Genomic DNA, 16,749 nt, shown 5'->3' with positions numbered 1-16,749 from the left:
GGTGTAATATGTCTAGGGTTGATTGTGCACAAGCATTGAATATGGGTTAAGGGGTTATTGTGGGTAATTAGTTTCCTGAGTGGTCATTCTAGGTAATTATGTTAATTGAATGTATGAAGTGTATATAGATGACATTTTCTCACATGTTATTTTCATTGCATAAATAATATATTGTTTGGTTGGTGTAGATAGTTAATAATGACTTCTAAAAGGGTTAAAGTATACTACCGTAACATTGATTACCCTACTTGAAGATCCATAGTTGTTTTAAAAAACAGTTGCTATAAAGAATTTATAGCTTTTATGTCCCATAAAACTGGATATACGAAAGATTCAATGATCCACCAATATAGTTATTTTTCAAAATTAGATAGCCAAGATATATGGATAGATCTCTTGGATTATGATGATGATGATGTATAATTGAAGTTATTTAGTAGCGACATTTACTAAGTTGCTTGCGAAGCTGAATATGAAGTTGTTGCTTACGAACTTAAACAAGTAGTTGAAAGTAATATACAAGAAGCAATTAATGAATGAAATGATGAAAATCCTGTGGATAATGTGCATCTATCTCACGCACCATCGATCAAGCTCAGTCATTTGGCGAACATTTAATTGTCTCAAACAGTGAACAATATTGATGTCTCAAACATTGAGTGCAGGCAATGAAGAACTTCTACAAACAATTGATATTGTACATGATCAGAGGATCATTGCAGAGAATATGAAACCATGTGGGCAAGCTAGTTTCAGTGATCTTCATCGCAATAATATGGATGGCATCTAGCCTTTTATAGCAAATGATAAAACTAGGTATAAGTTGTTAGACTTTATAATTTATGCTTGAGATGTAAATAATATAATAAATGTTATATTTTTATGATTAATCTTAAAAGTTGAAAATACATGAATATTGCATGCTTGAAATCAAATAAAATGATAGATATGATGATTTTTTATTTAATTTGTGCAATAAAACAATCAGTTAGTAGTAGTAAAGATGAAGTAGACAGTGGAGAATCATATGATATCGTTGTTGATGATTATACCATGTTTGTTGAGCTAGACACATAAACAATATGAGAGGACCACTACATTGATGATATGTGACAAATAATGATGGGTGAAAATGATGCACAAGTGGCAATTAAAAAGTTAAACCCTTGGTATATTGTATAAGTTATATGAGCATTTGTTGGACAGTAAAATTATTTTAGGTTTTTACACTAATAAAACATCATTAAATAGGTTCTCGTTCAATGGATTATCATATAATGAAGAGCAATTAAAAATCATGGAAGTGGAGGGACCTTGAAGAGTTGCATAATGAAAGCAAACATGCATGTTCTAGATCATTGGGCAGTTTTCGAGCACAAAATGTGTATTCTAAGTGAATTTCAGGTGTTATTTACAAACACATGCAAGATAACCTAAAGATGACTCCAACATAAATTATAAATGACATCAACCGCATAAAAGGTGTGGAGGTTACTTACAAACAAATATGTTGTGAATATGAATGGATGAGGGATACACTTTATGGTTCATTTAAAGAGACTTTAAGAATGTTTCTTGCTTATTTGGATAATTCGATGAAGGTTAACCGTGAATTGTTAGGGGTACATTCAGACCAATCAAAAAGATTAATTTTAGTACATGTTCTTATCTTTTTGTCAATTCATTGATGGTTTTTTAAATGATGCCCTCTAATTTTTATGGTAAATAACATATTCTTAAAAAGAAGATACATGAGTATATTGTTGTTGTCCCATAGTATTGATTCTTCTTTGTAAGATGTTTTCAGTAGCATTTGCAACTGTAGATAATGAGTCAAAAGATTCATGGGTGTGTTTTTTGGAGCATGTGAAGGAAGAGTTCATTGGGTTCGACGAATATAAAGAGATATTACAATCTACAGTTTATATAAAAATAACCTGAGGGTGCAAATAATTGGTTTTTAAAAAATCAAAATATTGCATTTAATGTTGGTACAAGAATTCACAACCAAGAAGAAAATTTACAATGTATTCATCCCCAATAATTGCTCTTTTTTGATAAATCTGCAAATTAGTCATCAATTTCGCATACAAAGCATATTCGTCGAGGGAGATTCAGAGGCATGATTCACGAAAGTCATTTATTATTTACGATGGTAGTTTGAGAGTGCAAACTTCACTGAAATTTGCAACATATTATATGCGAATGTCTATACACAATTGCGGATCTCCGAGAGGATCATTTACTCAAAGGAGATTCACATGGTATTATGTGAATATAGTACACGAGTGTGAAGGTCGTAACGTTCACAACTCTAAGATGTAAATGTCATCAAAATTTGTAGTCATCCTTGATGATCAATTACTTAAAGGAGATTCATGTTCATGAATGTCAAATTATATATGCGAATTTAGTATGGTAAATGTGAAGTTATGAAGGTTTTAATTATAGTAGGTTTGTAAATTCGGTTATGTGAACATCTGATGTCGAAAAAAAAAGCATGAGAATCTACATATTGGTGAGAGTTTGCGATACTGGAGAGGAGACCGATATATCGTGCGACACTTACACACCTTTCTCGTGCAAAGGTTAAAAAGGTCCTAAAAAATTCAACAATTTATGAATTTAGACATGGGTCAGATTTTGGAGATTGTGGGGCATTTTGAAAAACATATTACTTTTGCGGTACAATGTGATCATTTTTCGTAGTTGGAACTCAGTAGAAGTTTCTTTCGACTAAATTTTCCTTGAAATTGCTTCTCTTGCTTGCTGGGGTTGACACCACTTATTAGGTTTTGGTATTTTGGTAAAACAATATGAATTTGCATTTTGGGGTGATATATGATTGTTCTCGATATTTTAACTTTTTTTTTAATATTTTCTAATCGTTAGGCTGGTTGGGCGGGCATCCTCATGGAGTGGTGTCAATGGGTCAAGTTTGGTTGGGACCTAGGTGAAACTGGACTTGAACCAAATTTTTTAGTATGGTATTGGGTCCGGACCCAAGTCTAATCGGGTCCATTATAAGAAAAACCATACCTGGACCAGATAAGAACTACATGAACCAAACCCGGACCAGATAAGAACTACATGAACCAAACCCGAACCATACCCGATAAAACCATATTTTTGTATCATTTTTACATTGAAAAATTGCAAATCTTAATCGGAACTCGGGTCGGGTCTATGTCTAGTATAAAATTTTACAATCTATACCCGGATTCATGTATTAATCGGACCTTTGTATCAGGATTCTTAATTATCATCATACCCGTACTCTATATGATTTGGTTCGGGTCGGATCCGAGTAAACCCGACCCGTTGACACCCTTACATTGGACAGCGGTGCAGGTCGGACTGCTATACACCATTTTTGAGATACAGCCTGTTCGCTGTGGGGCCGGATGACGGGTAACAAGGTCCAGCAGCACATAAAATGTGCAATCACATAGCACCTGTGATCTCCATCCCCCGCCAAAACAAGGTCCTTTTACTCGGGGCCTACTGCGCGGGTTTCGAAGCTTTCCTTTTCTAAAGGTTTCTTGTCCATTGAAACAGGTGCAAAACTGAAGGAGACGAAGAGAGAAAGAGGGGGAGAGCGCGAAGCGATCCATATCGAATATGGCGCAGATACCCAACCTCGAGAACGCCCCTCTCAATCTCACATCTCTCAGGTGCGTATTTCGTCTATGATCCAACACCAAGCGCACAGAAGCAAGAGTATTTGTCCATAATCCCAAAAGAAAAAACCACAACAAAAGACTCGAACCTTTTGGCCATTGCTGATATTCCTGGATACCGTTTTCGTAGGGAACAATCTCAGAAGGAGCTTCTCAACCTCCTCAAGAATGTGAGTTCCATCCTCACAGCTTGTTCAGTTAATCCTTTTGTGTTTTCCGTTTGGTTCGCCATCGCGTTTCTTTCCAGCACCCAATAAAATCAGAGTTTGTTACTGCACAGATCCGTGGGAGTAAATTGCTTGTTATCGACCAGAAGCTTAGCGGATCTCTTGCCCTCATCACGCAGACCTCAATTCTCAAGGCAAGCCTTCGGCGTCACTTGTTAACTGTCCTGTTTTCCATTTTCCTCTTACAGATTGCTTGCTTCGATTCAAAACGGTAATAGTGGTAAATTGGGTTATTCACTAATTTTCCGGTTCTCTCAGAAACTGAGGCAATAATAAAGCTTCTTATGGTCAACTTGTTTATTCTATCATAGTGTGCGTTGATCTGATATTGACTATTCACAGTTTGTATAAAGGAGTTGGCCTCTTAGCTTTGTGAGTTTGTTTAGAGATAGCGCCACAATAGTCCAGCTTTTCTAATGCTTCTAAATGCCTTACCTTTTGAAGTCTCCCCACCTGACTTATTTGCGCATGGTGATAATGTGATTCGACTCTTTTTCCCTCTCCAAACTTGTACTCTTAGGCCTTGTTTGTTTTATGCAACTTTTTATGGGAAAGTGCTGAGCTAGCAATTCTGATGTAATCCTTTCCCACCATGAATGAAACAAACATCAAATCATCATGGTGGGAAAGTGCCATGCTGGCACAAGTAAGCCCGAGTTTTTCCCAACATCTACCACTTTTCATGGAGAAATCCTTTCATACCTTCCCCTATGAAAGCTTTCACATGGGAAGGCTGAGCTGGCAGTTTTTTTTTAGAAATCCGTGCCCCTTCCCATGTAAAGCCTTTCCTTTACACGAGAATGAAACATAGGAGCCCTTACTCTCCTGGTGGATTCCCATGCACCTATGATTCTTATGTTGTCACCTGGTGCTCGCTTGTTAAAGGATGTGTTTGTTGAATTCTAACGTTTGGGTGAAAGACTATGCTGTTTGTTTTTTTTGTTCTCCAACTCCCTCTGTGGGGGCATTACAAAAGTGTGTGCTCTCGTACTTCTACCAAGGCCTCTGAGGCGGCCTCTTTTCATGCTATGTTGTTGGATGTTATTCCTTGCATATTTAGCATCCTCACTCTTGTCTTCATGCTCTTACTATGCTTCCACAATCCCTAACACTTAAGTTTTGCTTCTTATACTTGTCATTCACGGTTTAGAGCTTGGACAGAGAATTTTTGCTCAATACATGCCCATCTTTTCAGTATGATACTATGAAATGTTAATTTCAATTGCTATGCTTCCATAGTTATTTTCTGTTTTCAGAGTCTTTCATATTTAATGTTGATGATTTGTCTGTCGCATGCTGCACAGGAGCATGGTGTTGAGAATTTACGACATCTGTCTAGAGATCCTATTCAAAGTGATACAAAGAATATTATATACCTTGTCAGGTCTCAAGCTAATCTGATGAAGCTTATTTCTTCACATATTCACCATGACATATCTCAAGGACTGCAGAGGGAATATTTTATTTATTTTGTCCCCCGTCGCACGGTTGTTTGTGAGAAGGTGAGCTGATTCCTATTTTCAATGGGATAAACGGTACTTCATTTGACTTCAGGTGATACACAGTTATTTGTTTGTGATATTTTATTAATTCATGTTGTTGCATTACTGTAAAATTGGCTTGAGAAATTGGATAAGTTTGAGCATGCAGAAACAGCATTTCATTACCAAATTTAGCTTTTTTTGTGCTAGTATACTTTTAAAATGCCATTATTCTTTTGTGAAATTAAGCACCATCATCAGGTCCAGACATTTTTCGATGGAAATTGAAAATTAACATCAACAAAGGCAACCCACAGAATTTAAAGAACCTAAAGGAGCATGAATCATATATTCTGTTGAACGTCATTCTTGCCAAGGTTGTATGTCTTTTTTCAATCTACTTAACTCCAAACCATTAGGTCTCCTTAGGGTTCCAACCAGGGAGCATGCAAATCTCGAAAACACATAGTTTCTCCCCAAAAAATGATCTCTCCAATCAGGGAATATCTACCTAAACCACTAGGTCCTTGTGCGGATACCACGTTAGAACTAAACATGTTCCAGTCCTTGAGCTGAAATTATCCTTTTATGTTACTGATGTTATCTCCTTTAATTATCTTATTAACCATTTAATGAAGATGATCATGCCTTTAGAAGATATGGACACAAGAACAGTTGTATTATAATGGTTAAGTGCTTGTTTTTGCTTTGTTCTTTAGATGCATTATTCCTGATTTATATATAAAAAGTAATTAGTGTAACGACCCCAACTTATCCTCGTGAAAAGTGATTTTTTTAAAATAATTGCAGAAACCAAACCCAAGGATTCGGGGCCTCACAAACTTAATAATTACCAAACCACAAGATATCATGCATTGAATCAACAAAGGAAATAATCAACTTTATTAACCAATAAGATGAATGTCATGAAATATAAATAAATAAAGTCTGTAATATAGTGCCACTCTATCAAAAACATCAGAAACAACAGGGCTCGCAAACTCAAATTGGATCAAACAGATCGGATCATATCAGATCCAATCCAGAAAATGGTAAAAATAGAGGTGGGTCATTTTTGAAAAACACGATTTTCGGGCCAATCGTAACCCGATTTCAGAAAAACGAAATATCAATGTTCTTAGAATTATGAGATGCATCTAACGGTATACTTACCTGATTTTCGCCTCCGAATTTTGCCTAAATTTAACCTAAATTTTGCTCAATTTTAGCTTGATTTTAAAGGTTAAAAAAAAAAAGTTTCTCAAATATTATTCGCCTTGTTTTGATCTTGTCAATGGGTCTTGGGTAGGGGTGGCAATTTCTGACACGACCCGCCAACCCGCTTCTTAGGCGGGTTCGGGTTTGGCTTAAACGGGTTCGTGTCGTAAACAGGTCGACCCAACTAACCCGTTTATTAAACGGGTCGGGTTCGTGTTAGGGGTTTGCTAACCCGCCAACCCGTTTAATAAACGGGTTAGGCGGGCGGGTCAACCCGTTTACCCGACCCCGACCCGCCAACCCGCCCGCTAACCCGACCCGTTTATTAAACGGGTTAACCGTGTCGTGTCAGGTTACCCGTTTAATAAATGGGTCGAGTTCGTGTTTGCCACAGCCGACCCGTTTAATAAACGGGTAGGGTTCGTGTTGAGGTATGCTGACCCGCCGACCCGACCCGCCAACCCGACCCGCCAACCCGACCCGATTGCCATCCCTAGTCTTGGGCCACACCGAGACCTAGCTGATGTCACCTAAAATTGAGGATATTTTCCATGATTTTTATCAACTTTATAAAACACTTAGCCAAAATTTCAGAAATGCAGAATTTAAAACTATAGAAAAACACACAATATTACAATTAGCATGGATGATTATGACAAAATTTACTTTTGCACAATTTAAATTTATTGCAAATCATTTAAGGGGACACAAGCCTATGCTTAGCATCATTAATGGGACATCATTTGTCGTCTCATTATAATTCAAATCAAGAATGAGTATTATCTGCTTTCATATGGAATTTTTACTAAAAGATGGTGCTCCTCTGTGCTGATGTGCATTAAACTACTGTCCTACCATTGTAGTAAATGTTTTCTGATCTTGTTTCCATAAATAAATCAATGTTACTATTTTCATTTCATGTATAGTTCTTGACATGATTTAGAATTGACAAGTTATAATGGCAAGACATATTTCAGAAAATGTGGAAATTAGTGTTTTTTATTACACTGACATAAACATCAAGTAATGTGTCACTAGATTTACACGACTCAACTGGTGCTTATTATCAATAGACTATAGCATATACTCTATGTCACATGGGTGCGGGTGCGGGTGCAACACAATTTTTAAAATTTTGGACACGGGGACTCGGCTATATATATATATTTTAAAAATATATATAATTATATATATAACAATAAATTAATAATAAGATTGTAAATCTGAGGCAGGGGAGCCCTTTGCCGGAAAATAAACTCAGGTAGGGGCTTCCGCCCCCTGCCGGAAAACACGAAGCCCCCTGCCGGACGAAGAGGAAGAAGAACGGAAGAGGGAGGAGGGCATACCTGAGAGGACCGATGGTTGGGGTCGCCAGTGGCTGGCGTCGCTTGCGGCTATGGTCGTCGGGGTTTGGGTCGCCGACGAGACTGAAGGGGACAAGGTGCGAGGGACGGCTGGGGGAGAGGGAAAGATCTGCGGGGAGGGGTCTATCGTAAGCCCCTCCCCATGCGTAGCCTCTTTAGGGTTCGGCCCCGACCCCGATAAACATTTTGGATCCGAGTCGGGTCTGGACCCGACCCGAGTCCAAAATAAATTTTAAATATGGACAACAATAAGCTCGGTCAAAGTTGACCGAGTCTATAAAGTGGAGGGATTCGGCCCCGGTGCGTTGACCAAGTTTGACACTTGTTGACTGAGTCTGCCCCGTGTCCGAAGCCGCACCCGTGTCCACACCCATGTCGGGGCGTGTCGACACGGGTGCGTCAACCTCCTAGCCGAGTCCGTGTGACATAGCATATACTTCTTATGGTCCAAAATCGGAATTTTCTTTCAGTGGAAAACTTGTTGGATATCCTATAATATCCAAGCATTGTAGCATCTGAACTAAATACAACTTTCTATCAATTGATGTTCAAACATCTGTCATATCTAACTTCATGATAAAAATCACAACAGAAGTATGTACAAAACAAGAGACATTGCATTGTTCATTCATGGTGGTGATGTGCCATATCCAGAGATTTTTGTACATATACATGTTGAGAAAATTTTCTTATGTGTAATATGCTGTTAATGGTGCTTAATTCAATAGCCATATGACTGCTTGACCTTGCTAATTTTACAGGTATTAGAAGAAGAAAAGGTTCATCAACTATTAACCATCGGGGAGTATCCTCTGTACATAATTCCATTGGATGAAGATGTTCTATCATTTGAACTTGACATGGCATCTAGGGTGTGCTGAGATATGAAATTCTTTTCTTATTTTTTTTTCTTTTGCAGATGATTGTTTTGTGCGTGAAATCTACCTTTATCAAGTTTGTAATTCATAACTCCAATGTTTTTTAGGAAAGCCAGGTGGATGGTGATACAAGTTCCATTTGGCACATTGCAAAGGCCATTCATAAACTTGAGGTAATGTATTTATCTGCCGAGAAATGTTCTCTCTCTCTCTCATGCACTCATACCGATAGCACCTATATTGCCAGAACCTTATGATAGGTAAAAACTTGTAAAGTTGGGGCGCTATGTCCATCTTGCTGCATTATCAAACTTGTTAAAATATAATGTATGTGTTAGGTCATAGGCTAGCATAGTTAGTTCTATGTCCTAGACAATGTGCACTCTGGATGCACTTAGTGTGTTACGTCATACCCTTTGTCATGTTACGTAATAGGTATCTTTATCATATATTTCCTTTACACTTTAGTTTTTTTTTTCCCATGAAGTCTTTTCCTTCTGTAAACTCTAGAATCTTATGGGGTTTTTTGTGTGTATTGGTGGTTACAATGGGAACATCAGTAATAATGCAGGTACTTTGTTGTTTACATTTTTCATCATATTTATAATCATGCAGGTACTTTGTTGTTTACATTTTTCATCATATTTATAATCATGCAGAGTAAGGGGCATTTTCATTTTTTATCCTCTCCTTTATGTCATTTGTATTTCTTCTATATTTTCAGATGCATTTCCCGCATTTTCATTTTTTATCCTCTCCTTTATGTCATTTGTATTTCTTCTATATTTTCAGATGCATTTCCCATCCCTTATAGACGGTAGGCATAACTTCAGAATCCCATTTGTTTTACTATTTACAAAATTACTTTTTGCTTCAGTTCATTATTGCATTTCTTAATTTACCTAGAAGCTACATTTATATATGTGTGTGTGCTTTCAGCAGGAATTGCATTTCTTAATTTACCTAGAAACTACATTTATAAATGTGTGTGTTCTTTCAGCACGAAGTTTCACAGCTCATGTTCAAATGATGTTTTGGACCATCACCTAACAAATGGCTGTTAATATTTCAGTTTTCTTTTGGAATTATCCCAAACATCCGAGCAAAAGGCAGAGCATCAACAAAAATTGCAGATATTCTTGATCGGATGCATAGAGAGCAACCAATTGCATCCGCTGATGTATATATACCCCATAGCTCTTTCTTCTACATTCCACTTGGTTTAGTGGGGATATCTGTTATTTTAGGTTTAAGTTCACAGTACTTCCCACTAATAATTTAATGGATCTTCAGCCAGGGGTGCCGGAAATAAATACACTCGTCATGCTAGATCGGGAGGTAATGTAACAGATTCAAGTCCCCAAGTTTTTCAAAAACAAACTGCATCATGAAGCATATGCTATAAAGTTTCTGTATATTATTTGATTAGGTCAGGAAGTCTTCATTCATGAAATGATTTTGTATTAGTGGTTTCATAGATACACTGAAGAAAATGAACAATTCTTCTCTGATTACGCGCAAACATCAAGATGGAAAATCTGTCTTTTAAGTAAAAGATACAAAGAAACATTCATTTCTGTTTTGCAGCATGTAACACATTAAAGGGAAGTGAATTTTGAGAACTTTCTATGTTATAATTCCCATGCGAGATGCTTGATTTGGCTAGTTTACAAGTGTTTCAAATTTGATGAGTATTAACTTTTGATCCAGATTTTGTGGAAAGAATATGTATTGCATTTTTATCCTTAAAATGATGCATTGCTATTCAAATGCCACTTTCTCATGATACGATAACTTGATTTTAGATAATATATCTTCAGTTGTCTTTTCCATATCTTGCACCTTTTGGGGAAACTATTCTTGGCATATAATAGCTAATATGGTATTAATTCATAAATGGTTTTTATGATTATATTGGTAGCTTAAGCCAGATGCCACTGAGATGGTCTGTCTCAAAAGAATGTCACATCCATGATATTGTAGATCAGGCCAGATCTGCTGCTACATGCAAAATGAGGTAACAAGAAGGGAAGTCGAGCTGTTACCTCCAACATTGCTCGATGGAGGGAGGTCAACCCCATAAAGATTTTATTTATATAAGCCCAAAAAGAAATTACAACAAATGTCAAAGATAAAATAAAGATATAGTGTATCCATAGATACAAAATATAAAAGTTCATGGTAAAATGCAAAATTGCAATGTAAACCAATGGAACAATGTCATTATGCTAAATGATGAAAATACCCTTGACATCTCTATGAAATTTCTTGGAGAACTGTCCTGCACAACACACACAAGAAGAAGAGAAAAACACAAAGAGAAAGCAATGAAGAATAACTGGATGTCTCACCCTAACCGGGTGACGTCTTTTGATATAAATATGTGGCTGTTACAATTACAATAATGCCCCTTTCTCACACGTTTTTACATAATGCATATCGGGTCTGGATATGGATCCAAAACCCGTGTATATTCTAACACGCCCCCTCAAACTGAGCGTGGTCGACGACCATGGACAATTTGGATTTCAGATTCTAGTGATGACAAACCGTAAGAGCCTTGGTGAAAAGATCCACCACCTGGTCCTCTCCTCGAATAAAGACTGGTTGAATTTCTTTGGCTTCGACCCTTTCTCGAACAAAATGTTGATCAATCTCTACATGTTTCATCTTACCATGCTGAACTGGATTAATAGAGATAGCTATCACACTTCTATTATCACAATAGAGCAAAGAGCTGGATATATGCTGATGCAAGCTGAACAATACTTGTTTAACCCATGCAACTTCCGCAGTCACAACAGTCATAGCTCGATATTCCACCTTCGTACTTGAGCAGGCAACAATTTTATGTTTTCGACTAGCCCAAGAGACCAGGTGTGTTCCCAAATAAACACCATAACTAGTCACCGAACATGTTGTGAGAGGATCATGAGCCCAATCTGCATCAGAATAGGCTAGAACCTTAATAGGGATATAAGGGATCACCAAAGAAGGTTGGAGATATATGAGGCCATTTGGAAGAGTGCCCTTAATATATCTAAGAATCCTCTTCACTGCTTTCATATGACGCATCTGAGGTTTATGCATAAATTGAGAAACTTGATTCACTGAAAAAGCCAAATATGGACGCGTGAAGGTCAGGTACTGTAAGGAACCAACAATGCTTCAATATTTTTCAGGTTCGAGAAAATTAGCATCATTCGAAAGACTATTACCCAACTGAGTTGGAATATCCATGGGAATGAGTACTGGTTTGTATGCCAACATTCCATTGCGATGTAGTATGTCTCTAGCATATTTTTGTTGTGAAAGAATAAGACGGTTTGATTGTTGATCCACCTGCACACCCAAGCAGAACTGAAGAGGGTTCAGATCTATCATGTGAAATCCACTATGAAGAATGAATTTCAGCTGATTAATCTTTGCATGGCTGCTGTCTGTGATCACTATATCTTCCACATAAGCCAAGATGATTGTGATCACAGATTTGTCATGATGCACAAACAATGAGTAATCACAATGATTGCGCAAAACCAAGAGAACAAACGACATTGCTGAATGTATCAAACCATGCCCGTGAAGCCTGTTTTAAGCCATATATAGCCCTTTTCAGTCTGAAAACAATGTTTTGAGCGTCTCCCTCAGGATAGCTAGGTGGATGCTCCATATATACTTCTTCACACAAATCACCATGGAGGAATACATTTTTAACATCTAACTGAAATCAATCCCATCCATTAGATACGACGAGAGACAAAACAGGGTGAATCCTTCCCATGCGAACAACTGGACTAAAGGTTTCATCAAAATCGAGTCCATGTTTCTGAGTATATCCTTTAGTTACTAACCCGACTTTAAAGTGCTCGATGCTACCATCAGATTTGCGTTTCATTTTGTACACCCAACGACAACCTACCGCATTTCTATTTGCTCGTTGAGGAACTATTTCCCATGTATTGCACTCATGAAGGGCTGATATTTCTTCATTCATAGCATCCATCCATCGTGAATGACGACAAGCTTCAACAAAGGACTAGTGATCTTGAAAATCATCCAATGATGCAACATATACCTGAAAGTTCAGAGAAAAGGACTCATAACTAACCCATTTATCAGGAGGATGCCGAATCTTGCTGGACATGCAAGTAGGGTGAGGTTGCTGCTGAACAGAACCAACGTTTGCTGCATTATCTGATGGCTAAAATGGAAAATTGCTAGTAGGCTGATTGGTGCTGCTGCCCTCAACCAATGAGGGAGGATCTACAATCTCATCAACAGTGGAAGTAGTGGGCTGAACGAGTTCGACAGTTGACTTGCTATATTTTTTAGTCTGCAGTCCAGCTTTTCTACTGTAAACCTGTTTAAAAAATTGAAAACGAGGTTGCTGTTCATGCGGAGTATTATCAGCAGCAACTTTGTCAGTAAAAGCATGTTGAGTTTGTTGCATAGTTGATGGTCAAAAGGAATGCAGGGAACTAATGGTGATTTCAAATGCTGTTGCCCCACAAACATCTTCATTAAAAACATGACGGGAGATAAGAACCTTATTGGCAACATGATCAAAGCATCTATATCCCATGTATTCTTCGTCATACCCAATAAATTGACACATGGTTGCTCTGGGAGATAATTTATTTCGCATCGAGCCATGATTACGGACAAAGCATCGACATCCATACACACATAACCAAGAATAATTAGGGTATGATCTGTACAACGTAGAATAGGATGACTCATCACTAAGATTGGATAGAGGCATTTTATTTATCAAATAAAATGCAGTGTGAAAGGCCTCTGACCATAGGTAAGGCTAGAGGTTAGCATCATACATCATAGTCAAGGCAGTCTCCATAATATAACGATGCTTTCGTTCAGCCATACCATTTTGTTTAGAGGTCCTTGGACAACTCAACTCATATTGAATGCCGTTGTCAAGCAAAAATTGTGTGAACTGAGCGGACATAAACTCACCACCATCATCACTCTGCAAGGTTAAGATTTTTTTAGAAAATTGAGTTTGAACATACAATTTGAATCTAGAAAAGATATTTAGGACTTTGTCCTTGGATTTTAGAAATATATCCAAGTGAAGCGAGTAAAGCCGTCTACGAAAATCACATAATACTTGGATTTGGATAAGGACACAACCAGGGAAGGTCTCCAAACATCAGAATAAATCAACTCAAAAGGAAAAGCTCCTTTATTAGATTTTGAGAATGGAAGCTTATGACTTTTACAAATACGACAACTAACACAAGAATAAAAATTTCTTTCTCGAACATCAATCAAACCTTTATTACATAAAATATCAAGAAAACTCAAATTGCAATGACCAAATTTGCGATGCCAAACATCAACTTGCAGGTGGACTCCTAGACTTGACACGATGATACATAGAACAAATGACTGACTAATGATAAAAAAGACTTTGGAGCTTTATTCAGGACATATAAGTTTTCACACCTTCTTCCCTCAGCGAGTGTCTGATTCGTGTGAATGCCCTTTACATAAACAAAAAACGGAGAAAACGAAATATAAGAATTAGTATCACGACGAAGTTGAGAAACAAATATAAGATTTTTCTGGATATTGGGCACAAGAAAAGTATTAGACAAAGAAAGAGACCCTTTACTAGTAAGAATGATAATGATATCTATTTGAGTAATGTGGTGGTGCTTTCCATCTCCCGTAATCACACTCCCATTACCATGATAAGACTCAGCATGAGAGAGTTTACCTGGATCTTCAATTACATGATGTGCAGCCTCTGAATCCATAATGGGTAGCCTTGTGAGGGAGTGTCTGAAGAGGGTCCAACTGAAGGTGAAAAATGCATGTTGACGGCTCATGGATTCCCAACAGGATTATGGTTATGTTGAAAGTGCAACTGTAGGTATTCTATTTATCAAGTAAATTGGAGTTAAAACGACTTCAACCCAAATTTTTTTGGGAATGTCCCTAGAAATGAGAAGAGTCCTAGCGGGTTCTACTATATGTCTGTTTTTTTGAGGTAACCCATTTTGTTGAGGAGTTTTCGGGCATGACCATTGGTGGCAAATACCATTTTGTTTCAAGTAATTTTGAAAATCATTTGACATATATTTTCCTCCCGAATCGGACCTAAAAATAGATATGTTACTAAGAAATTGATTTTTAATCATCATATGAAATTCCTTAAACAAGGAGAACACATCGAATTTAAGATTTAGAAATTAAACCCATGTATATCTAGTGAAGTCATCAACAAAAATAACATAATAGGAGTAACCTCCTTTCGATATGACTGGTGAAGGGCCCCATACATCCAAATACACTAATTCAAAAGGACGAGTAAAAGTGAAAGATATATGGGAGAAATGAATAGCTTTCATTTTAAAAAAAATGCAATCTTTACAAGATATATCCTTTTCATTACAAATATTTTCCAAAAACCGGAAGAGGTACATCTTCAAAAATCTAGGATGCCCCAGGTCTCTTATGCCAAGTATCAATACTTTTGTCTTATATATAATTATAAAATGACTTGGATGAAAGAGTAAAAAAGTCCATAAAGTAAAGATCGTCTCTCCGGTGGCCTTGCCCAATCAACTTTCTTGAATGGAGATCCTGCAAAGTGCAATATTTAGATGAGAAGAAAATTTTGCAACCATGGTCGCAAATTTGAGTGACGAAAAAAGATCTAAATTTAATTTTAGAACAACTCTTATTTTTGGAACAAGAAATGTTTGAGATTTTTTTGAATCAAGAGTTCCAGTGCTATTTATTTTTAAAGAAGTTTCATCGACAACTTTGTAAAGGGCATTCTCATGAGGGGCCATATAAAAAGAAGCACTTGAGTCAAGAATCCGCATACCTGGAGGAGACGATGAAGATGCAATGACGACACCCAAAGTAGAAAATGATTTAAGGAACTGTTGTAGTACCTCCGATGTTTGACTAAGTATGTCTTTAATATCTCCTCAATTCTTGCTTGATTCTTCATTCTTGGGTGTGATTTCTTCAACAAAAGCAATTTGGCCTTTAAGTTTTGGGCAAACCGGTTTAATATGTCCCGCCTCATTACAAAAATGACAAATATCACCCTTCCTATATCTATTGTTATAGTTATTTTGCCTTACAAAGTAAAGGGGGCCTATAGGCCCTTACATTGATTCTCGGTCTAGTAACGGTCAAAACATCTTCTCCCTTAGAAGTCATGGTAAGGTGAGTCTCCTCTTGGCATACTTCAACAAGAACATCTTCAAGGGGGAAAGCAAAAGTCCTATAATTGAGAGGAGACCTTGTTCAGATTTTGGCCTTAGGACATGAAGGAATTGAAAGAAGTGTTATCTTTCAACTTGCTCACTCTTAAGCTCAATATCTTTGGTGGCTACCCATTTTGGATCAAGAAGGGCCAATTCGTCTCAAATAGGGGATAAATTGCTAAAGAAATCACGAACATTCATGTCTCATTGTTTAGTGGTCCTAATCTTGTCTTGTAGATAATATTGTCTAGCAAAATCTTTTTAGGTATACATACCCTTAAGAAAGAACCATAACTCATTTGCTTTTCGAAATTTAGCAATGTTGGCACATATTTGTATATCAACATTATTCATGAACAATAATAAAATTTTAGCATGGTTGTGTTCCCAATCTTCTACCTTTGATTGATGCTCGTAGATAGCTTTAACTCGATAATCTTCTTCAAGTATTTCTCAACACTTTCGATTTTGGTAAGCTTCAAAGAGGGTTCAAGAATAGTGCCCATCACGAATCCTCAAAATTTCTTGCCTTTGAGGTGATTTTTCATGGCCGAAGCCCACGTCATGTAGATGGATCTGTTGAGTTTAAAAGAGGGCTCAACTCTTGATTCATGCTCCATGACAAACAATAAAAGCACAAAGAGGATGCAACAA

The 16,749-nt window shown here is 37.2% G+C and overlaps 1 protein-coding gene across 1 annotated transcript in view; it reads left to right on the top strand.

Annotated features, from left to right (window-relative positions):
* Positions 1 to 3,509: 3,509 nt before the first annotated feature.
* Positions 3,510 to 16,749, top strand: part of ATVPS33 (Sec1/munc18-like (SM) proteins superfamily) — a 150,326-nt gene continuing 137,086 nt past the window's right edge. Inside the window, exons 1-8 of the mRNA XM_089988369.1 lie at positions 3,510 to 3,674; positions 3,811 to 3,850; positions 3,961 to 4,041; positions 5,212 to 5,409; positions 8,732 to 8,842; positions 8,956 to 9,021; positions 9,921 to 10,028; positions 10,142 to 10,186. Coding sequence (XP_089844495.1) covers positions 3,622 to 3,674; positions 3,811 to 3,850; positions 3,961 to 4,041; positions 5,212 to 5,409; positions 8,732 to 8,842; positions 8,956 to 9,021; positions 9,921 to 10,028; positions 10,142 to 10,186 — 702 coding nt within the window. The 5' untranslated portion in view covers positions 3,510 to 3,621. The remainder of the gene's footprint in view (positions 3,675 to 3,810; positions 3,851 to 3,960; positions 4,042 to 5,211; positions 5,410 to 8,731; positions 8,843 to 8,955; positions 9,022 to 9,920; positions 10,029 to 10,141; positions 10,187 to 16,749) is intronic.

The sequence above is a fragment of the Nuphar pumila genome, chromosome 15 (genome assembly GCF_984573655.1).
Source record: "Nuphar pumila chromosome 15, dmNupPumi1.hap1.1, whole genome shotgun sequence".
NCBI classification, from domain to species: domain Eukaryota; kingdom Viridiplantae; phylum Streptophyta; class Magnoliopsida; order Nymphaeales; family Nymphaeaceae; genus Nuphar; species Nuphar pumila.
The sequence above is the reverse complement of the archived record's forward strand: the minus strand, read 5'-3'. Positions and strand labels throughout refer to the sequence as shown.